Source organism: Plecotus auritus (assembly GCF_963455305.1).
Source record: "Plecotus auritus genome assembly, chromosome: 10".
NCBI classification, from domain to species: domain Eukaryota; kingdom Metazoa; phylum Chordata; class Mammalia; order Chiroptera; family Vespertilionidae; genus Plecotus; species Plecotus auritus.
In genome coordinates this window covers 20148301-20172889 of record NC_137785.1, presented here as the reverse complement: position 1 = coordinate 20172889, position 24589 = coordinate 20148301, and the positions used below count along the sequence as shown (strand labels likewise).

The following is a 24589-nucleotide window of genomic DNA, read 5'->3' as shown; positions in this document are numbered from 1 at the left end:
AAAGGTTGCCAGTTCAATTCCTGGTAAGGACACATATCTAGATTGCCGGCTTGATCCCCAGTAGGGGGTGTGCAGGAGTCAACTGGCTGATTTTTTGCTTTCATATCCATGTTTCTCTCTCTTTCTCCTTCTCTCTTCCTCTCTCTCTAAAATTCAATTTAAAAAAATAAAGTTGCTATAAACATCAGCATACTGGTTTTTGCGTGTGGTTCGTTTTTCAAATTGTTATTTCTGGGAGGGGACAAGTACTAGAAACTCCTATACGACCATCTTTCAGAGTTTCTCTCAAGAGGTGTTTTCATTTGTCTGGTGTAAATATTTACAAGGGGGATTGCTGGGTCATTTGATAAGTGTATGTTTAACTTTATAAGAATCTGCCAAACTCTTTTCCAGAGTGTCTATACTACTATACTCCTCCTCCCTCAGCCAAAATGAGGAAGGAAAATTTGTAATTAGGGGTCATTGAAGTCACTTATTTCAGTGGATAAAAAGATACTCTTAAAAAAAAACATATTTTATTGATTTTTTACAGAGAGGAAGGGAGAGGGATAGAGAGTTAGAAACATCCATGAGAGAGAAACATCCATCAGCTGCCTCCTGCACACCCCCCACTGGGGATGTGCCTGCAACCAAGGTACATGCCCTTGACTGGAATCAAACCCGGGACCCTTCAGTCCGCAGGCCAATGCTCTATCCACTGAGCCAAAGCAGTCAGGGAAAAAAGATACTCTTGATAACTTGTCCGTTGTGAGCAGTGGAGCGGTCATCCTTCTCCTTTAATAGGAATCTGTTTTGCATACCCCTCTTACACTGGGAGGGCCCCTCCAATGCTCAGATCCTTGAGACCAAGGGAAGAAACCCCAGCAGCAGAGAACTAAGAAAATTGTGCAGTTAACATCCAATTTTACTTGATATTATACTAAGTAGAAATTGAAGGAGACTTCATTGAAACATTTTTTAGTAATGTCTTTCTCAAGTTCTGAATTTTTTTTATTGAAGGAAAAGTACCAATTTATTTACAGCCTGGTAAGAAAGATGGAGTCTTCTGTCATGTTTGTCCAAGTATTTCCAGAAGGCAGTTTCGTAACACAAATATTTCACTAGAAATTATTATGTAATTTTATGTCTAAATTTTTGTTTTAACTTTTTATTAATTGCATAGCACCTCATTGTGTAATATACCATTCCCCAATAGATGGATGTTGGGAAAGGCTGTCTTATGTGTGGAGTCTTTCCAACCCTGCTTGGCCACATAAGAAAGATTCTTGAACAATTCCTTACCAAGAGATAAAAAGCTCACACAAAGTCTGTGCTGGGCTTCTAATCTTGGATAGGAATACCTTTTGCTATTTAAGCTAAACACACCTTTGAGCACACCTTTGTTCTGCTTGAGGATATTTATCATATGGTGCCTGGCAAACCCCACTGCTGTAACTGTCCCCATGGGGAGGGAATGTGGTGTTTCCATATGCTACAAGAGATGTAAACCATAGGTGAATTGCCCTATTGGCTACTAGGAGACACCTGTTGTCCATAGGGGACAATGGGCATTATTGAAGCTGACCTTGATCTGTCTCTTGTCTGTGTAAGTAAAGTGTTGCTTCATCCAGTGCTTGACTAGATTGTGTTTTCCTTGGTGACTCAAACCAAGACGCAGTGGCTAGAAGTATTTGGCCTTCTACTCCTGCTGGTTGGTACAGTGATGGTCTCTGCAGTCCTCCAGATAGGTGAAGTCCTTCCCTGGGACTGATAACCTATGCATGCTGTTCTGTTCGACAATGGACATATGATTATTTACTTTATCTTTATAAGCATTGTTGAAACGAATATCCTTGTGTTTCCATCTTTGCACATTTTTTTGAAGTGCAATTGTAGGGTCAAAAGGTATGTACAGAGAAGATTATTTCTATAACTAGAGATAATTGTACAAATCATAAAAGAAAGATTAGAAAGATTTTGACTTCATATGAAATAATTTTATGTTTAAAAATATCCAAATTCTAAAGCAAACACATCATGAGAATCTCTTTACCCAATACACAAAATAAGGGTAAGCATCTTCATTGTATCATAGAAGCAATGAGAAAAATTCTGAATGTAGAGTAGGTACATGAACCAAGGAGGTGATCAACAACTAATAAAAGTAGAAATGCAAAGGATAAACACATTTGTCCTCTCATTACTAATCAAAGCAATAAAAATTTACACCATAATATATCACCTTTCTTTCTTTTTAAAAAAAATTGATTTGAGAGAGAGAGAGAGAGAGAGAGAGAGAGGCATGGGTTATGCATATCCTATATAATAGGGCTGGGGTGGGGGTGGGAGCAAGGTAGAGGGGACTAATGGGGGAGGGGACTGCAATACTTTCAACAATAAAGATAAATTTAAGAAAACAAAAAACCGATTTTATGTCAGTAAACTGACATAACATTGTCTCAAGAAGGGAATTAATCTGATTATAAGTTCTCTTGAAATTTAATGGAGTGGATAATATTTCAATAGATTTTTAGAAACAATGTCAATATATTAAGTATATACTGTTCAAATAATTGAATTGATATCCCCTCCCCTGGGAATTTACCTTTAGGCCACTTCACAATGGACATTCCTCTTGCTTAGACCACATTCCACTTGCTAAGACCATTATCTCTCCCCTCTGGAGTTTCCCAGAATCTGGACCTGCACAGAGAATTCTTTGCCCAAAAAACCCCGCTTAGAGTCCTTTAAAAACCTCTGGCTCCCTGTCTTTGGGTGCTGGCACCATTTTGGGGTTCAGCCCATCTGGTATCCAGATGACCTAATAAATTTACAATCTTTACTCCATTTGGCCTCATGCGTTCCTCCTTCAGTGACCCTAACACATACAGAAACTTAAAAATACAGAAAATAAAAGATTTATACCTTTTTAAACTTTATATACCTTTAAAATGTTGGTTCCATATTTTTTTTCTTGACAAAGCTGTAATTTGGCAGGGGGTGGGGGGAAGCAAAAGGATGTTAGTTATCAGTTTAATTAATGACTTTGATTACTAAGTTTCAAGATATAATGCACCAAAAATTACTATTAAGCAACTATACATATTTAAAAGTTCTGGTAATATTCCTAGTTGATATGATTAACTGATTTAATAGTTTTTGTGTAAAATAACTCTATGTCTTCTCTTTGCTTTTACCACCATGTAAAAATAATGTTGGCATAATAATCGAGTCTGTTTATATTCTCGTTTTATTATCTTGTGAATACCTTAGTTATTTTGAATACTCCTATTTTTCCTGTGTTTTTTTTTTCTTCAGGTCAGATTAACTATCATCATTGTATTAAGATTACATATCATGTGTTTAATGGAATTAAATTATCATAATTAATGTCTTTATAAAAGGATCACATTCTTTTTTTTTAAATATATTTTATTGATTTTTTACAGAGAGGAAGGAAGAGGAATAGATAGTCAGAAACATCGATGAGAGAGAAACATCGATCAGCTGCCTCTTGCACACCTCCCACTGGGGATGTGCCTGCAACCAAGTTACATGCCTTTGACCAGAATCGAATCTGGGACCTCTCAGTCCGCAGGCTGACGCTCTATCCACTGAGCCAAACCGGTTTTGGCAAGGATCACATTCTTAAAATGCTACAGCCATAAGAACTAAATTTTTCTTTTTTTTTTTTTTTAAATATATTTTATTGATATTTTACAGAGAAGAAGGGAAAGGGATAGAGAGCTAGAAACATCGATGAGAGAGAAACATCGATCAGTTGCCTCCTGCACACCTCCCACTGGGGATGTGCCCGCAACCAAGGTACGTGCCCTTGACCGGAATCGAACCTGGGACCCTTCAGTCCGCAGGCTGACGCTCCATCCACTGAGCCAAACCGGTTTCAGCAGAACTAAATTTTTCAATGCAATTTCAGATTCTTAGTTAACTTTAAGAGCTTAGACTAATATTACTTTGAGGGGAGCTAATCCTATATAATAAAGAGGTAGTATGCAAATTAACCCTCATGCCCTCACAAGATAGCTGCCTACCACCAGGCCGGCAGGGGGGTTAGTGAGAAACGACCAAACGACTGAACAGAGGGCTGCGTGGGGTGACCAGGCTGGCGGAGGGGGGGGGGGGGAGGATGAGGAGTGACCAGGCCAGCAGGGGGGGCAGTTGGGGGCAACCAGGCCAGCAGGGGGGGGGCAGTTAGGGGTGACCAGGCCAGCAGCAAGGGACAGTTGAGGGTGACCAGGCCAGCAGCAGGGGGCAGTTATGGGTGACCAGGTTGGCAGAGGGGGGCAGTTGGGGGCAACTAGGCCAGCAGGGGGGGCAATAAGAGGCGACCAGGCCAGCGGGGGTGGGGTGGGGGGGCAGTTGGGGGTGATTAGGCTGGCGGGGGGGCAATGAGGGGTGACTAGGCTGGCAGGGAGGGGGCAGTTGGGGGTGACCTGGTCTGCAGTAGGGGGTAGTTAGGGGTGACCAGGCAGGCAGGCAGGTGAACAATTAGGAGCCAGTGGTCCAGGATTGTGAGAGGGATGTTTGAAGAGTCCCAGATTGGAGAGGGTGCAGGCTGGGCTAAGGGGACCCCCCACCCCAATGTACGAATTTTGTGCACCGAGCCTCTAGTTAATAAATAATCTTTGGATATCTAGACAATTTCAAATTAAGAACAAAGATACAAAAGACTGAGTCAGTAAACATAGTTTTATTTTTATTTTATTTTTTAATATATTTTATTGATTTTTTACAGAGAGGAAGGGAGAGGGATAGAGAGTTAGAAACATCAATGAGAGAGAAACATTGATCAGCTGCCTCCTGCACACCCCCTACTGGGGATGTGCCTGCAACCAAGGTACATGCCCTTGACTGGAATCGAACCTGGGACCCTTCAGGCCGCAGGCCGATGCTCTATGCACTGATCCAAATGAGTTAGGGCAACATAGTTTTAATTTATGCTTGTTGATTAAACTTACATATTGTAGAATGGTGATAAATTAATAAGATAAAGCATATAAAACTGCCATTGGATGATGTTAGTACCCATGTCCTTTTTTCCACCTTATAATTTTAAAAGTGATGTGTAAAGTATACTCATGGGCAGGTACACTTGGCATTTCTATGTTTTCTACTTCTTCCATTAAACAAAAGTTGGTTATATTGGTTAATGGCTGTAGTTAGTAGAAATGATTGAGACTATACTGTGTGCAATATTTGCAGAGAAATACGAATATGTATATAAAGGGTAAAGGATTATTTGATCTGCTTGTTTTTCAAGGGGATCACTATTGTTTATGAAGGGAATTTGAAATAGCCATGTAAGCCAAACATATGGAGGAGATAACATGTATTCAAGATAATTAACAAAAACTCAGTGAGCAAGGCTAGAGTGGATAGAGTATGAACCATGACTGATCGCTCTCTTTTTCTTTTGTTTGTTAATCCTCATCCAAGGATATTTTTTCTATTGTTTTTTTAAAATATATTTTTATTGATATTTTACAGAGAGGAAGGGAGAGGGATAGAGAGTTAGAAACATCGATGAGAGAGAAACATCGATCAGCTGCCTCCTGCACACCTCCTACTGGGGAGTCCCCGCAACCAAGGTACGTGCCCTTGACTGGAATCGAACCTGGGACCCTTCAGTCTGCAGGCCGATGCTCTATCCACTGAGCCAAACCGGTTTCGGCATTTTTTTTTTTTTAAAGAGAGAGTGGAAGGGAAGTAAAGGAGGGAGGAGGAGAGAGAGACAGAGAGAGACAGACAGAGAGAGAAACATTGATGTGAGAGAGATCCATCAATTGGTTGCCTCCTACATGCACCCCCACCATGGTTGGGGATTGAACCTGCAGCTCAGGTATGTGCCCTTGACCAGGAATCAACCCTGGACACTTCGGTGTGCAGGCTGATGCTTTAACCACAGCCACACCTGTCCAGGCTGATCTCTTCTTAGCACCTGACTCCACTCCAGACTTCTGCACTAGAACACAGGGCTCCCTCAACCCCAGATTCCAGCCAGACCTTCTTCCTGGTTGATATAAAAATGACTTTTAGTAATGCTATTGAATTCTATGAAAATTCTCTAAGAAGCAGAGGCACAAAAACTTAGATATATGTTCCTACAGATATTTTCCACCTTCTTAAAATTCACCACTGCTACCACCATGAAATGAACAAGGAAATAAAAATCCTCCATTCTGTTCATATAAACTGTCACATGTTCAAATATACCTTATCTACTTTGGAAGCTTCTTTCAAGCACCGCAATTCTGCCTTTCAAATGTCAGCCCTTAAATTTGTTAGCACTTTGAACTTCATTCACTGAGCGGAGTCGTGCCCCATGGCAAAGTCTGTGTTGTTTTCCTAAGCCACCCAGTTTGTGATAGCTTGCTGTGGTACCTAGGAAGAGACCAGCCTTGGAAGCTGATACATTCAACCACAGATAAATGGGCAAAAACAACCTGGTATATGCATACACTGAAATTTTATTCACTCCTAAAAAAGAATGAAGGTACAGTAGTCTCTCCTTATTCGCAGTTTCAATTTCTGTATTCCAGTAACCTGAGGTTAACTGTGGTCCAAAAATATTAAATGATAATTTCCAGAAATAAGCAACTCATACATTTTAAATTGTGTGCTATTCTTGAGTAGCATGAGGAAATCTTGCAATGTCTAGTTCCGCCCTTCCCAGGACATGAATTATCCCTTTGTCCAGTGTATCCACACTGTATATATGCTGCTTGCCCATAGTCACTTAGCATTTGTCAAGGTTATCAAATCAACAGTCACAGTATCACCGGGCTGGTGATCATGTAATCAATATTGTACTTAATGCCATTTATATAATTTTTATTACATCGTATTATCATAATTGTTCAATTTTATTATTAGTTATTGTTGTTAATCTTTTACTGTACCTAATGTAGAAATTAAACTTTAACATAGGGATGTATGTATAGAAGAAAAACATAGTATATGTAGGGCTTGGTGCTTTATGCATTTTCAGCCATCCACTGGGGGTCTTGAAATATATCCTCTATGGTTAAGGGGGTACTGCTCTCTATATAGTACCACTAGCATAAACCTTGAAAATACTATGCTAGATTAAAGAAGCCAGTCACAAAGACCACATGTTATATAATTCAATTCATATGAAAATCAGGAATAGATAATCTACACAGGCAGAAAGTAGATTAGTTGTTGCTTAGGGTAGGGAATGAGGTGACAGCATAGGGGAGTAATACCTAGAGGTATGACTTTTACTTTTGACATGATAAAAATGTCCTGAAGTTGACTATGGTGATGGTTGTACCTATCTATGAATATATCAAAGACCATTTAATTGTACTTTTTAAATGAGTGAATTTTATATATTTGAATTATATCTTAGTAAAACCTTTGTAAAAGACAAAAACACACAACAAAAAACAACAACACAGCAACCCATAACCCAACCCCATAATAAAGAAAATGTCCTCTCTAACGCATATGTCCTTTTTGGCTCTTCCTAGCACTGACAGTATGAAGACAGTTCATTCACCTAGTTTTTGAGAAGAATTGCTCCAGTAAAACAAATTACTTCCAAAAAATAAATGAAATATCAACTCTCTCAAACCTGTTTCCTACTACCTGGTGTTGCCCCAAACCAACCAGGCATCTCTTTGTCCATTATAGCCTTCAACACTACATTCTGTGCTTCCATCAGAGCTCTGACCACTCTGGGTTCTCATTGTCCATAGATGGGTCATTTTCCTTTACTGGACTGTGAGCCCCATGTGGCCAGTGAATGAGTCCATCCTGGTCACGGTTACATCATCAGGTTGTTCATAGGCCCTCACTTAGACCTTCTAGCCCTCAGAATTTCTAGGACCTTTGTAATGGGCTTTTATCAATAGAAGTGAAGGCTCTTTTGAGGGTCTAGAGCTCCTCCGTGCTTTACCTAGAGAGAAAGGTCAGCAGTTACCTCTCCTGTTTTCCGTTTGACTTGTACATAAGATACTTTGAGGAAGGTTTTCACAGCTAAAAGCATTTGATGACCACTGGACTTGTTGACTCTGAGAAAGAAGATACCTACCAAGAAAGGTTTTGGTGGCTAACTGGGCTCAAATTTACAAACAGAGCCTAGCAGCCATTGCTAACCAGGGGCCTTTCATACACGCTGCACGGAATTCAGCGTGTTCCTGCCCTCTCTTTCAGTACGGGTTAAGGCAGTGGTCGGCAAACTCATTAGCCAACAGAGCCAAATATCAACAGCACAACGATTGAAATTTTTTTTGAGAGCCAAATTTTTTAAACTTAAACTTCTTCTAACACCACTTCTTCAAATAGATTCTCCCAGGCCGTGGTATTTTGTGGAAAAGCCACACTCAAGGGGCATAAGAGCTGCATGTGGCTCGTGAGCCGCGGTTTGCTGACCACTGGGTTAAGGCGTTGCTGGAATTGTATTTCAACCAATAGGACTAAGACTTTCCCCATCCAGTTGGTGCTATACACCTATATCCCCATTAGCATCTTCACTGACCAATCAGAGCAGCCCCACTTTGGCCAATCAGGACAGCGCTTTTTGGGTCAAACTGAGAGTTTGGAGTCCTCATTTACATAAGGGCAAACCAATCAAGGACCAGAAGCAGGGACTTCTGTCTATAGGTACGTCCCCTGTGGCTTGGGAAGCACACCTTCCCTTTCCACAGGAGACTGTAAGCCTGCATTTTCCTGGTTGGAGCTGAGACACTGAGGATTTCCTGCCAGAATAGAGCAGTGCAGAAGGGAGCAGGCAGGAGCAGAGCTGGAGCAGACAAAAGTGGAGCAAAGCAGTTTAGCCCCCTCCCCTGAGGGCTGCCTCACCTGAGAGCAGACTCCCAGACATGTTCCAGAGTCATGCTGTCTCATAACTGAACTGCTCCATAGCCATGCTGTATCACAATTGAGCTGTTTGCACCAAATAAACTTTTCTTCTTCACTGCACTCCAAATTGGGGATTTCTATAGTCATTGAATTGGTGCCAACGCACATTGATTGACACACTGTAGCCTTATAAGGGTGTTTGTAGCTCCAAAATGCAATGCTTTTGGAAGGGGCACTATGGCTTTAATGATGTGTATTTGTATGTTTGTCAGTGGCAAGCACCGAGATGTGACACTCAGATCTGCCTCCAGTAAAGAGCTGGCCATTCAGCTGCAAGGAGTGCAGTGAGCTGACAGCCTCCAGTTGCAGCACCTTCAGGACCCACCTCAGCGTGGTGCAAAACCCATGCTCTTCCAAGGAAGCCCCAGCCAGCTACTGAGAACAGCCGGGGTCCAGGCCTGACTGCTTCTTGCCCAACATGAGACATCCTCACAGCGATCTTCACTTCAGAGCTACCATTGGGTAAACTGCAGCTCCGCATGGTGGTCTGCGTATCTCCATGGCCAGTTCTGCTTCTTCTCTTCTTTCCTTTTTTGGGTGTCAACTATGCAACTTGGTCTGAAGATTTTTCCTGACCCATTCTACTTCCTTCCTCTTTTGTATTTAACACACATTGCCCACTCCCTCCCCAACAAAATTATGTACTCCTAACTCCATCTAAGCCTCTACCTCCAAAGGGACCCAATTCACATAATGAGCAGCAGGGCATTTGCTATTTATTACATTCTCAGTCTCAAAACTCTTCCTATTTTGGAAAATCCCCTATTGTGTGACTTCATTAGTAGAAAGTCTTTGTCTCCCACCACAGAAGTTGAAAGGGCCATTGATCTTTGGGATCATTCAGTTTTCACTAGCAGCCCTATCCGGTTTGGCTCAATGAATAGTGCGTTGGCCTGCGGACTGAAGAGTCCCGGGTTTGATTCTGGCAAGGGCATATGCCTGGGTTGTGGGCTCCATCTCCAGTAGGGGGTGTGCAGGAGGCAGCCAATCAATGATCTCTCTCATCATTGATGTTTCAATCTCTCTCTCCCTCTCCCTTCCTCTCTCTGAAATCAATAAAAATATATTAAAAATTTTTTTCACCAGCATACCCTGAAACCTAAGGCTTTAATATCTGACAATGGCTTGGCCAATTGGATAATCCTTCCTGGAATTATGAATATTATTTAAGGAAGTGACAACAAAAACACAGGTACAATCAGGAAGTTGTCCACAGCGGTGGCAATGGTTCAAGAGTCTTATGGCGGGTGGGATGAGGGCATGTGACAGGGGGTAGGGGAGGCTGGGGGAAGGTCAATAGGAAAAAAAAAAAGGAGATATATGTACTAATATATGTAATACTTTAAACAATAATAAAAAAAAGAGTCTTATGGCAATGGTGTTCTGGGACCCCGGGGTGTGTGTGTGTGTGTGTGTGTGTGTGTGTGTGTGTGTGTGTAGGGTGGCAATGGAAGCAGCAGCAGCCCTTGGCTGATGGTTCTGGCTATTACCTTGATTATTTTGGCTGGCATCCTCCTGGCGCTGCCTCTTTTTTTCCCCTACTTATATTTGTAGTCTGACTTCCCATTGATTTTGTCAGCTAGCCATTCTCTTTCCAATAACCAGCAGCCTTTACTGCTTAAAATAACCAAAACTATTTTGTGTTGATTAAAAACAATGGCGTATCCTCCTAATTGATCCTTTCTTTTGTCCTACCATTTCCTTCAGTGTTTTTATTATAACAGCTAAAGTGAGCTCTTCCTTCCTTCCTTCCTTCCTTCCTTCCTTCCTTCCTTCCTTCCTTCCTCCCTCCCTCCCTCCCTCCCTCCCTCCCTCCCTCCCTCCCTTCCTTCCTTTCTCTCTCTCTCTTTTCTTTTCTTTCTTTACATTTCTTTTCTCTTTCTTTCTTTCTTTCTTTCTTTCTTTCTTTCTTTCTTTCTTTCTTTCTTGGTAAAAGTGAGACATTCAAAACATTTCAATAAATGTCCCCTATGCTCCCCCCCCCCAAAAAAAAACAACACACCCCATCTCACTCAAGTCCCCATTCAATCTGGCACTTTAACCCTCTACCCTCATCTCCTTTATTCCTACAAACTCTCTTACTCCTCCACTCCAGCCACACATGTCTCTTCCTGGATACACACACACACACACACACACACACACACACACACACATATTCTTCTCTCAGACTCTGTTCTTTTTAATTGTTTTTTTTTCCAGGAACACTCACTTCCACATATCTGTATGGCTTGCTCATCATTGCCTTATGAAACCACCCATGACCACCCATTTAAAATTCCAATCCTGGAATTCTCTATCCCACTTTCTTAGTTTGCTTTTCTAACATATTATTCATTTATTTATTATGTTTATTTTTAATTATCTACCTTACCAATTAGAATGTAAGGTTCATGAGGGAAGAATCATGTCCATTTTGTTTACTGATAAGTGCCAAATACTTGAAGAGTATGCAGGCCCACCTGCATATTCAATAAATATTGATTGAATAACATGAATGATAAGGGAAAGCTTTCATCGCTGATCAAGTTGGTGGAGTTTAGAAATGAAATAACAGAGCCATGGCCATTTAACTATTCTTTAAAATGGATTGGAGAGTGTTGGAATTGGAAGTTATAATAACACTCAGAGAAGCACGTATAGAAAGAAGAGAGGATGGGGAGGAAAAGGTAATGAGCCAGCAAGAAGGTTGAGGCTGGGTTATTACAAGGCTGGCTCAACCTGTGGGAAATCTTTGGTGGTGGGCTAGAAGAAAAGGTACATTTTAAGTGTTTGCAGTGGCCTATTGATGTCACACGCACAGTACACAATAAACATGCCACACACAACAGTATTAAACTCCTTGATGACTTTTTTATGGGGGGGGGAGGGGTATAAGATTCAAGAAAAATGGATGTGTCCTGTGTTTTGGTCAAGAACACCATAAAGACATGGAATCTACAACAAGAATTTGATACAGACACAAATCTAGCCAGAGGTGAAGGAACAATCTGCAGGCTTTTGCTGAAATTTCAGACAGGGCATGGCTTTTCCACTGGTGTAGGAGATATGCTACCAATTCACACTGCATGTTATCAGGTGACCCTCGCTGACCTGTGACCTGTAGTAATAGTGCCTTTTCTTAGGGTTGTTGACAGAATTTTGGGAGATGGGGGTGGGTGCCCTTGTACACTTGGGCAGAGCTCTGTTTTCCAATGGTTCCTTCCATACCCAGTAGGGGGGCAGTCAGCGGGCCACCAGGCAGAGCTCATAGGTTGGGGGAATGTTGCCAAAGCCTGAGATCTTGGGGGTGATATCGATGTCAGCAGGTGGCACCAGCGGGCGTAGGGAGAAGTTCTGAAGGATGGAGGTCAAGTAGAGGAAGAGTTCCATTCGGGCCATGGCCTCACCCAGGCAGATGCGCTTTCCTGTGAGCACATTGGAGGAAGGGAAGGTCAGTCACACTTGTACTGGGATAGTGGAGTCATGGGAGCCTTCTGACCCCACCACTCACCTGAGTCTCAGCTACTTCCTCGGCATCTCTGGGGTCATAACAACACTCACTTCATAGGGTTATTATAAAGACTCAGCTAGGATCGATCTGTCACTCAATATGTGGCAGCTACTTCTCTGATGGCTTAGATTCCATCATAATCCAAGATGGAATGGTTGTAAAGGAACTTTGAATATGAAGATTCTGTGCATTTCAATCTCTTAAATGTTTATCAGAAGCCTAATTGGTGCTAGATAGTGGTGAGGGGGAAAAACAAAAGCACACACGAATAGTGTGATTCACCTTCCAACGGTTTGGAGAGATTAATCTCCATTTTATAGACAGGAAGCTGAAGTAACTCCTCCATGGGCCCCACCATTTGTAAGTGGTGGAGTAGCATCCTGTTTCCTAACCATGGTCACTTTTGTACTACAATGGTGTATGTGACTGATTCACACTGCGTATTTCAGACAGAGACCATATAACTGGAAAAACCTAAAATAGTTTCTGTTTGGTCCTTAGCAGAAAAAGTTTGCTGACTCCTATACATACAGTGCTATTACTGTTCTAAATATAAGAGTCAATGATTCTAATATTCTGAGATTCAGGGATTCTAGGATTCTTTGACATAGCACTCAATTTCCCTTTCAGATATGAACCAAATATGGAGCGATGGTTGGGAGACATATCAAGCATGTTCCTGGGGGAATTCAGACCACAGAAACCTACCAGAAGAAAAAGGCACAAAGGCTTCATTCTTCTTGAAGTGGCCCTGCTCATCCAAGAAGTGTTGGGGATAGAAGGCATCTGGGTAGTGGAAGTATTTGGGGTCTTTGAGGACGGAACCAAGCAGGGGAAACACGTCAGTGCCCTGGGGTGAAAATAGGGGCAGTGAAGAGAAATCAATGTTGGAGTATAGGTTAAGGAACCAGGAGGAGAGAGGGGTATAGAGGAATATAGTGGAGGGAGAAGAGGTGCCAATGAGGGTGTACTCCACCTTGGGCAGAAGGTAGCCTCGGAAATGAGTGTCCCGAATGACATTATGTGGAACACCCATGGGCACGATATCTGTCAGTCTCTGTATCTCATGGATCACAGCATCTGTGTAGGGCATCTTGACTCGGTCTTCTACACTTGGCATCCGATGTGGTCCAATGACCTGGTCAATCTCTTCATGGATCTTTGCTGGAAGAGGCCAAAAAACATAACAAAGGACACAGGATATATTTCTAGGGGCCAGGTTTGGGCCATGGATTTGTATCTTTTTTTGTGTTTTTTGTTAATCTTCACCCAAGGATATTTTTCCCATTGATTTTCAGAGAGAGTGGAAGGGAGGAGGAGGGGGGGGGGAGAGAAAGAGATAGAGTAGAGATAGATAAATATATATATAGAGAGAGACCAGGGCTGGGCATGAAACCTACAGCCCAGGTACGTTCCCTTGACTGAGATTAAACCCACCACCCTTTGGTGTACTGGCTGACGCTCTAACCACTGAGAACACTGGCCATGGTCATGGGTTTGTATCTTCAGTACCTGTGGACCCTGAGGGAGTTGGCCATGTGTGTTTGGATTGCCTTTTTATTCACAACACTGGCACATTAGTGGGGTTAGTAAATACTCATCAGATCACTGAGAGGCACATAGCCTGGAGCCTTGAATGCCATTGTGACATTTGGTCTTCATCTTGAAAAAAAATCAAGGAGCCATGGAAGGCTGATGAACAGGGAGGAGTCCTGGTCCCAGCTGGGCTTTCATACCCAGAATTTTGACAGGATGGGGAAGAGCACGATAAATAACTAGGTCAGGACTGAAGCAAATGACAGTTATTATGTGACAGTGATTATGTGCACGTCATCAATGAGTAACACTGGGACAAATGACTTCACCTTCTGAGACTATCTTTCTTCATCTTCAAAATAGATGTGACAAGCTCTGAGAGTTTAAAATTTACATAAAATCCATTATGTAAGTAATTATGACAGTTCCTAGTACATAAAAAGTGTCCATTACATATGTGAATTCTTAGATTAGTAAGAGACAATTTGGACAATGGAGGAGACACTGAAAGAGTTTGAGTGGAAACAAGTTAGTCTTTCCCTTCATCTGTAGTAGAAAAAAATTGTCTTGTTTTGAATTGCATTAGAAGAAAGAGGGCCCAATATTGGGGATTTTTCTTAAGCAAGTAATGAGCTCCTCATTGCTGGAGATACTTAACCAGACAAGATTCCAATTGATTGGGGATGGATTCTAGTTTATTCTGACACTATAGTTAGCTAAATAGCAGTCATCAAAGACATTCACCTCCTAATTCCTGTGAATATGACCTTGTTTGACAAATAGCACTCTATAGAAATAATTAAACTAAGGATGTTGAGATGGGGAGATTATCCAGAATTATCAAGGTTGGCTCTAAATATAATCAGAAGTGTCTGTATAAGAAGGAAGCAGTAAGGTCAGAGTCAGAGAAGAAGCTGTGACAACATAATCAAGAGGGATTTGAAGATTTTTGCTGCTGGCTTTGAAGAGGAAGGGAAGATCATGAGCTCAGGAATGCAAGGAATATAGCTCTAGAACCTGGAAATGGCAAGAATCATGTTCTACCTTGGTTCAGCCCAGTGAAAGCCTATTGAGTTTATGAACTCAGGAACTATATAATAGATTTATGTTGTTTTAAGCTACTAAGTTTCTGGCAGTTGATGACAGTAGCTATGGGAAACAACACAGGCACCAAGTAGAAGACTAATTTAAATGGTCTTCCAAGATGTAAATCCCAAGATTCTGTATCCTGAGATTCTAAAGTGTGAAGAATCTAAAGCTGAGTTCCAAAATGGTGGTGGATTAAGTGGAAGCTATACTGACACCCTCCCAGGACCAAACTGGAATTTCAGCTAAAATACAGAAAAGCCATCCTGAATTATCAACTGAAGACTAGCTGGAGAGAACCCTGATAACCAAGGGTAGAAAGTGGAGACCCATAGAGGCTGGTAGGACATGTGAAGGCACAAGAGGCCTGGCTGGACTCCCACAGACAGCAGCTGATGTTCTCAGCTGTGGGGGATTCCCACTGAGAACTCTGGGGTCTAATCACCAAGCTGGGCTCGCCAGCCTAGAGCAACAGAACTGAGAAAGGTTTCCACAAAACATTTGATGGTGAAAAGCAGCAGGGTTGCTGTCTGTCAGGGAGAGATGGCTGGAAATGCAGGCACCCTCTTAAAGAGCCAATGCACAGAATCTCATGTGCAGCCACTAACCTTGGACTCTGGCAGAGGGAGGGCCGAGTGGACTAGAGCTGTGTGAGGAGAAGCCAGGGTTGGAGGCTTTGGGGTTAGAGCTTGCAAGGCAGCTGCCCCAGTTTCCTGTACTGAGTCACTCCCTCATACTGCAGAGGACATCTTTCTCAGGGAGACCTTTATCATTCAGGCAGCCTGGGGGTGGGGGTGGGGGGCGGGGACAATGAAACAATTGCCCCACTCTGTTGGAAAACCTCTTGCCTCACCCTCTGGAGCAGGCGTCCTCAAACTACGGCCCGCAGGCCACATGTGGCCCACTGAGGACATTTATCCGGCCCACTGGGTGCCGCTGCCTGTCCTGCTTAGCTGCTGACTCGTCCGGGGCCGCAGTGCACATAGGAATTTGTTCATAGTTTTTTTTTTTTAGCTATAGTCCGGCCCTCCAACGGTCTGAGGGACAGTGAACTGGCCCCCTGTTTAAAAAGTTTGAGGACCCCTGCTCTGGAGTTTAAGCCTTGCTGTGGTCTATAGCCTGAGGCTAATTAAGATGGAGAATAACAATCAGACTGCAGGTAGAGGTGGATCACTGGAGACTATGAGTCTTTGCCTGATCTCCTTCTGGACCCAGGGCTAGGAAAATCAGAAGTATCACATGATCTCATATTTTGAATCCAATGAACAAAATAAACTGATGAACAAAATAGATCCAGAGACATAGAAGCATGGAACAGACTGTCGAATCTCAGAGGAAGGTGAGGGTAGGTGGGGAGGAAGAGATTAACCAAAGAACTTGTATGCATATTTGCATAACCTATGGACACAGACATAACCCACGGACACAGACAAGGCTTGGGACTGGGGGACTGGGACCAGGTGTTGGCTAGAAAGGGCCAATAGGGAAAAGAGGGGACATATATAATACTTTCAACAGTAAAGGTTTAAAAAATAAAATGAAACTAAAATGCTACATTAATAAAAAGAGTCTAAGGCTATAGGGTTCTAAGGTTTCAAAGTTATGTCTTCTTTCCTGGTAGGAGTGGGAGTCACCAGGTGAGCAGCTCACGTGGACACTCACCTTCCACTTCAGGATGCTTCATTAGCAGCAGAAATCCATAGCGTAGTGTAGAGCTCACAGTTTCTGTGCCAGCAAAGAAGAGGTTGAGAGTGGTGAGGACCAAGTTCTTGAGGTTGAATTCTGTGTGTGGATTATTTTTGTCCTGAAAATGAAATGGATAAGAAATAGAATCCACCCTTTTCTGTCTTTATCTTCTTATTTTTCCCTTTGTGTATGGGAGGCCTTTGTGAAAACACAATAGATAGGAAAACCAAGTGGGTATCTGGGAGAGGAAATAGCCAGAGCAAAGGTTGTGAGGCAGGAGTATTCCCGGTGTGTTTGAGAACAGCAAGAAGGAGGACAGTATGGTTGGAATGGAGTGAACAATGAGGAAAGTGGGAAGAGAAGAAACTAGAGATTGCCATGTTAGATTTGAATGTTCTATGACATTAGGGTATAAAATTTTTAACTTCTAAGTACTGCTGTTTTATATTAAAATATCCAATTCTATAAATCTATGATACAGAAGTATTAAGCTTCTAATTTCTTTATCTCTATGCCTTTTTAAAAATATATATATATTATTGATTTTTTGCAGAGAGGAAAGGAGAGGGAGAGAGAATTAGAAACGTCGATGAGAGAGAAACATCAATCAGCTGCCTCCTGCACACCCCCTACTGGGGATGTGCCCACAACCAAGGTACATGCCCTTGACCGGAATCGAACCCGGGACCCTTCAGTCCCCAGGCCAATGCTCTATCCACTGAGCCAAACCAGTTAGGGCATCTCTATGACTTTTAAGTTTGAAATTTAAACTCTTAAGTTTAAAAACTTTATATGTCTAAGGGTCTCAAATTTTAAGACTCAAAAGATTCATCCTGGTTTTCTTTTGGTTTTAAATTATTTTTGTTGTTGTTGTTACTCCTCACCCAAGGATATTTTTCCATTAATTTTTTAGAGAGAGTGAAAGAAAGACAGAGAGAAACATTGGTGTGAGAGAAACACACTGATTGGTTGTCTCCTGAACAAGCCCTGACCAGGGCCTATGCAGGGGAGGAGCCTGCAATCAAGTACTTGCCCTTGACCCTTTGGTCCGCAGGCTGACGCTCTATCTACTGAGCTAAACTGGCTAGGGCTGGTTTTAAATTCTTTATTGTTTAAAGTATTACATATGTCTCCTTTTTCCCCCCATTGACCTCTCCCTGGCCATTTCCACCTCCCAGCATATGCCCTTCCCCTATACTTTCTGTGTCCATGGGTTATGCTTATATGCATGCATACAAGTCCTTTGGTTGATCTCTTACTCTTCCCTCCCTCCCCTGCCTTCCCTCTGAGGTTAGATGGTCTGTTCGATGCTTCTATGTCTCTGAATATATTTGTTCATCAATTTATGTTGTTCATTATATTCCATAAGTGAATGAGATCATGTGATATTTATCTTTCTCTGACTGACTTATCTCACTTAGCATAATGCTTTCCAGGTCCATCCATGCTGTTGCAGCATAGTATTCCATTGTGTAGAGGTACCACAGTTTTTTATTTATTTTTATTTTTTTATTTTTTTTATTTAAAAAATATATTTTATTGATATTTCACAGAAAGGAAGGGAGAGAGATAGAAAGCTAGAAACATCGATGAGAGAGAAACATCGATCAGCTGCCTCCTGCACACCTCCCACTGGGGATGTGCCCGCAACCAAGGTACATGCCCTTGACCGGAATCGAACCTGGGACCTTTCAGTCCGCAGGCCGACGCTCTATCCACTGAGCCAAACCGGTTTCGGCTGTACCACAGTTTTTTAATCCACTCATATGCGGATGGCACTTAGGCTGTTTCCAAATCTTAGCTATTGCAAATTGTGCTGCTTTGAACATAGGGGTGCATATATCCTTTCTGATTGGTGTTTCTGATTTCTTATCCTACTTTTCTACAGCTGTAAGTCTCTGGCCCTTATAATCATACATGATTAGAAACTTGTAGTTTTAAGTTTCCATGTTCTTAAAATTTTTAGATTCAACGTTTACTTTTGAAAGTGTAAGAGTTTATGCTTTTACAGTCTTTAGATCTCATTTATAAGTAAAATTACACCATGTGAAATAATGCTGGCTAATTTTTTGGTCTCTACCATATCTACAGATGAGTTTCAAGTTGCAGGTACTAGGGATTGAGAAGATGAGAGGAAAGGATTGGGGGAAGAGGATGAGTTACCTGGTGCATCTTGATGAGAAAACAGTCAATGAAGTCTCGAGGGTTCTGTGGATCAAGGGATTCCTCATTGATCTTGACTCTAGAGGCAATGAAGTCCTTGAGCTCCTCTATCAAGTAATAGATGCGATTGTGTCTTCCTGGCAAATATTGCATGATTGCAGAATACATGTCATATAGCTGTGGGGAATAGGCAAAGGTGGTTTGTCAGCAATGGGCACCCAAGGCCATTCTGGGCTGAATCTCGAGTTAGGTAGCTGGACTCAACATTCAGGGTCTGAGAACTAGGTGCGTCCATTTGCTTTTTGGAGATTCAGGGCATATTGATACTTGCCTCTTGGGGTTGTGGGGAGTATTATGCAAGATAGCAACTTATTAATTATTTGTGATTGGGGGTGGGCATAGAGGTAGCTGGTGGGAACCTGTGCCCAGGGTGTGCTCATTTCAATGAAACTCTCATTGATCATCTGCAGCAGCTTCAGGAACATCTTGTCCTCATAGTCGAAGCGGCTTCCAAAGACAACGGAACTGATGACGTTGGAGACAGTGCGGCTCAGGAAGAAAGTGGGTTCGGTGGGGGCACCTGGGTGATGAAAATTATCTATGATGGAGGCAATAATCAGGAGCCTGGGTTGTGGAATCATTTAGTCATGAATATGAGTCCTAGCTCCACTGCCTAATAGCATGTGTTAGTTATTTCATATTTATATATATATTTTTAAAATATATTTTATTGATTTTTTACAGAGAGGAAGAGAGAGGGATAGAGAGTTAGAAACATCGATGAGAGAGAAACATCGATCAGCTGCCTCCTGCACACCCCCTACTGGGGATGTGCCCGCAACCAAGGTACATGCCCTTCACCGGAATCGAACCCGGGACCCTCCAGTCCGCAGGCCGACGCTCTATCCACTGAGCCAAACCGGTTTCGGCCATATTTATATTTTGAGTCAATTCCCAATATGCAAATTGATTTAGTAACCACTTTACTGGTTCATGAGGATTCAGTAAAATTACCCATGTAAAATGCTGAACACAGTCTTTGCCATGTAGTAAACAGTAAAAACATGATGGTGGAGCATAATCATTACTTTTAGTATTGGTATTTAATTGTGTTTGTGCTGGAGAGTCACAAATTTGGAAAAGGAGTCCTAGAAAGGGATAGATTTAAAAAAAAAAAAAAATGATGGCTGGAGTTTGTCTATCTCTATCAATGGTTCCATTTGACCTATTAAGAAAATCCTTCCCGCCCTAACCTGTTGGGCTCAGTGGATAGAGCATCAACCTGTGGACTGAAGGGTCCCAGGTTTGACTCCGGTCAAGGGCATGTACCTTGGTTGCGGGCACATCCCAGTAGGGGGTGTGCAGGAGGCAGCTGATTGATGTTTCTAACTCTCTATCCCTCTTCCTTCCTCTCTGTAAAAAATCAATAAAAAAGAAAAAAAAGAAAATCCTTCCCTTGGCCTCAGCTTCACACAGGATACTTCTCAGGACAGTGCATTTGGGGGTGATTTCCCTAGAGCTGTGGTCGGCAAACTTCGGCTCGCGAGCCACATGCGGCTCTTTGGCCCCTTGAGTGTGGCTCTTCCACAAAATACCACAGCCTGGGCAAGTCTATTTTGAAGAAGTGGCATTAGAAGAAGTTTAAGTTTAAAAAATTTGGCTCTCAAAAGAAATTTCAATCGTTGTACTGTTGATATTTGGCTCTGTTGACTAATGAGTTTGCCAACCACTGCCCTAGAGTAATGCATATAATCACAAATATACAATTTTGCAAATTATTTCTGGAGATATATAGACATTCAAAGCCTTTATGTAGACTATTTAGTATCCAGGGAGTCCAGGTGAGGGACCTCTGACTTAGAGAAATTATCACCAATTCTGTCTCTTAACTATTCATCTTTGTTTTTCTCAGCCCCTGTGTGTTTTTTCTCTAGACCTCAGTGGTTCCAGATCTTATTTTTGGGTGGGGACCAGATTCCTTTAAAACTATAATGAAGGTATAGTGTTTCAGATTCTCAAGATGAAAAATTTCTAATGATCTGTTTAATAATAATGTGAATATGCTTAACATTACTGAAGAGTGCCCTTAGGAATGGTTAAGATGGTAAAATTTTATGTTATGTGGTTTTTACCACAATTGTGTGTGTTTACATTGATATGTAATTGAATTTGGTCCCATCACCAGAAAAAGGCACAAACTGACATATTGTCAAAGTCTGCATATGCTATCAGGAACTCACAAATTCCCTGAGATCCACTGATTAAAGTTTCTGGACAAGATATCTCTTAGTCTCCTTAATGTTAACTTTTTATATGGAACCTGGCTGGAAATGTCAGTGAATTCTGAATTTTCTTCATTCTCTCCCATTCCAGAACTTTCTGTCACCAAGGCCTATGTGTTCTCTACAACCACCCAGTCACTCTGTAGCTCCCTCCCTCCTTGAGGCCCATACCTTTAGTCTTCCGTAATTCCTCCAGTAGGAAGCCAGCCTCCTCCTGGATTCGCTCCTCAATGCTGCGCTTTCCCATCCCGAAGTCCCGAAGAATGGTCAGGGAGAAGCGTCGGAGAATTTTCCATCGTTGTCCATTAGCCAGAGCTACACCTGCCGGAATCTCAGTGTCAGGCTGCTGCCCGCCCTTCCCTTCCTGTGTCTAACTCTTTACTAGACTAGGATGTGGACAGATTATGACAGCTCTAGAACCTGCTTTTAGGGAAACCTTTCCCAACCCCCCCAGGCTTGATGGGGAGACTAAGATTTCTTACATATAGACCCTCAAAAAACAGTCTAGCACTGAGGTGGAGGAAAGGGAATCGGGCTCTAGTGATTGAGGAGATCAAGGAGTGTTTCCTACAGGATAAAGACTTAGAACTGGATGAATGGGATGGACACAAAGGAATGTGGAGGGAAGTGTAGATAGAATGCCATATAGAGTAGCCTGGAATGAGAAGGCTACTTCTGTTTTCTATATACCATTTGGATTCTTTTCTGTTGTTGTTGTTAATCCTCATCCAAGGATATTTTTTTTACTGATTTTTAGAAAGAGTGGAAGGAAGGGGAAGAGACAGAGAGAGAGAGAGAGAGAGAGAGAGACAGAGAGAGAGAGAGAGAGAGAGAGAGAGAGAGAGACATTGATTGGTTGCTTCCTGCACAGAAATCGAGCCTGCAAATGAGGCATGTGCCTTTGACTAGAATTGAACCCGAGACCCTTCAATTCTAGAGCTGACACTATCTACCGAGCAAAACCGGCCAGGGCTCATTTGGATTATTTTTTTAAAAACCCACATTTTTATTGATTTCAGAGAGGAAAGGAGAGGGAGAGAGAGATAGAAGCATTAATGATGAGAGAGAATCATTGATTGGCTGCCTCCTACACTATCCTCACTGGGAACTGAGCCCCCAACCCAGGCCTGTGATCTGACCAGGAATTGAACTGTGACCTCCTGGTTCATAGGTCAATGCTCAACCACTGAGTCAAGCTGGCCAGGCTCCATTTGGATTCTTTAGAAATATATATACATGTACACAGAAGCTCACGCCTGTACATCAAATATACCTACACAAAAAGAGTTATGTAGTAAAAATATTTAGAAATTATCACATGTGAATGGGTTGGTGAGTTAATATTTGGAAATTTAATGTAACGATTTTGGTGGATTAATGAAAGAAGAAAGAGTTTATGACAGGAATGACTGATGGATGGATGAAAGACTTAATGGATGAGTGAAGGATTTATGGATGGTTTGAGATGGGTGGATAAAAGGTTGGAAGGATGTGTGGACAGAAGGATTAATTCATGGATGAATGATGGAAAGATTAATGAATGGATGAATGGAATGGTGGATAGATGGGTAAATGGAAAGTTAATTGATAGATATATAGGTAAATTGGATAGAAAGATATGTGTATAGAAAGTCTAATTAATGAATGAATTTTTTAGTGGCTATGTGGATCAATGGAAAATGGATGAATGGAAGGAAAAGTATGGGGATAGATGGATGGATGGAATATAGGAAGAATAGTGTGAGGCTGCTTGGAATGGAAAGGTGTGGGCATTTAGAGATGGGTGTGTAGGTAACACTAGCAAGGTATCTACCTATGGGTTGGATCTGTGTGTATGTATAGGAAAATAAGAAGTAAGGTTGGCTATGAGGGCTTCAGTGGGTATACAGTGTAAACTAATCAATCAAAAATAAGAACAGAATTAACTCATCAGATACTGTAAAGTTGGATGGTTTAGGTTCAAAATAAAATGGTTCTACTATTTATTGTGTGATATTACCTAACCTTTCTCACCCTCACCTTCCTCATTTGCAATATTAGTAAGACATTACTAGCCCTCTCAAAGGAGTCAGTGCAATAATTCATGTAGAGTGCTTATCAAAGAACCTGGGATATAGCATGTACATTACAATCAGTTTGTTTTCATTGTTAATGTGTTGTTGTTACTTACCATAACCTTGGAAGTTCCGCTCTATTGAAGCCAATTCTCCACGGCCACTGAAATCATCTGCTCGGTCTATCAGGGCCTCCTTCACTGCTTCATGTCCACATAAAATAACTACTGGCCGGGGACCCATGTACACAGTGAAGACTGGGCCATATTTCTCACTGAGCTGGGAGTGAAGGAAGACACAAGAAGATGGGGCTGATTGGAGCACTAAATATAGACCAATAAAAGATTTTAGGAGGTTGAGATTTCAAGAGAATACAAATGTGGAATAACAGATAAAGGTAAGTCCTGAGCTTGGAAGGACTATTGAGAAAAGGGCACAGATGTCTTAGCTCTTGTGATCCTGTGCAAGACTCCCCAACACCTCCACAAGCCTTAGTTTCCTCATCTGTGAAATGATGGACCTGGATGAGATAAACCCCAAGATCCTTGCTTCTCTCTCTGAAATGCTAAATTTCTAGAATCCTAGGATTTCATGACACTCATTTTCAAAGTTCTAAGATAACTAGACTGCAAGAGTTATTGTGTTTAAGGATACAAGGTACTATGAGTCCAAAGTCCTGAGAATGTAAGTCTTAAGTTCCAATGTGCTAGGAATCTGTCTTTCCAAGAGTCTGAGATTCTGAAATGTCAGAATTCTGAGGTTCATAAAAATCTATGTTTCCAAGAGTCTGTGTTTTAGAAGTTGGAAGGTTATACATGTATTTGTCTATAGAATTAGTTACTTTCAGCTCTGATAGAGAAGGTAGACAGACTCACCTTCATGAAAGACTGAAAGGTGGCATCCGTACGAATTTGTAACAGGTTCCCCAGGAAGGGTATCGGTGTGGGACCTGGGGGTAGCTTTCCCCCCTTGTTGATCCGCTTCCAGGCAATGAGGATAAGCAGACAAGACAAGCAGAGTGCCAGAAAGATAGTGAAGGCCCCTCCCAGCTCCATGGTGCTAGATCGAGAGGTTGTATCTGAGGCTTCAGGTCTTGCCTAAATACGTTCTGGGAAATCAGCAGTGCAGAAATCTGAACACCCTGGGATTCAAGTTTTCCGGGTATGGATATCATTAAGGAAGAGATTGCTTTATCTGTGGATGGACAGTTATATAACTAATAATCTCCAACATGAATAAAGGTAGATTGAATTCACCCAGGTAAGTCCACTGGGAACATTCCCCTTTCTTCATATTTCCAGTCCCTCAATTCTCCCTCAGCTCAACCCCTGTTCAACATGTCTCGATTGGGTGTGGGAAGTATTGAACACCATTTTTAGGCTACTGCATTTAGTAATCAAACA

General features: G+C 41.9%; 1 protein-coding gene across 1 annotated transcript; it reads right to left on the bottom strand.

The window, feature by feature from the left end:
* Positions 1-12111: 12111 nt before the first annotated feature.
* Positions 12112-24241, bottom strand: LOC308236176 (cytochrome P450 2G1; the record flags this gene model as incomplete). Its single annotated transcript, XM_080645553.1, has 9 exons — positions 12112-12293; positions 13088-13229; positions 13356-13543; positions 16664-16805; positions 18851-19027; positions 19270-19430; positions 21304-21453; positions 23303-23465; positions 24062-24241. The coding sequence occupies 9 exons, from the start codon at positions 24239-24241 to the stop codon at positions 12112-12114; spliced, it is 1485 nt and encodes a 494-aa protein (XP_080501679.1).
* Positions 24242-24589: the final 348 nt, after the last annotated feature.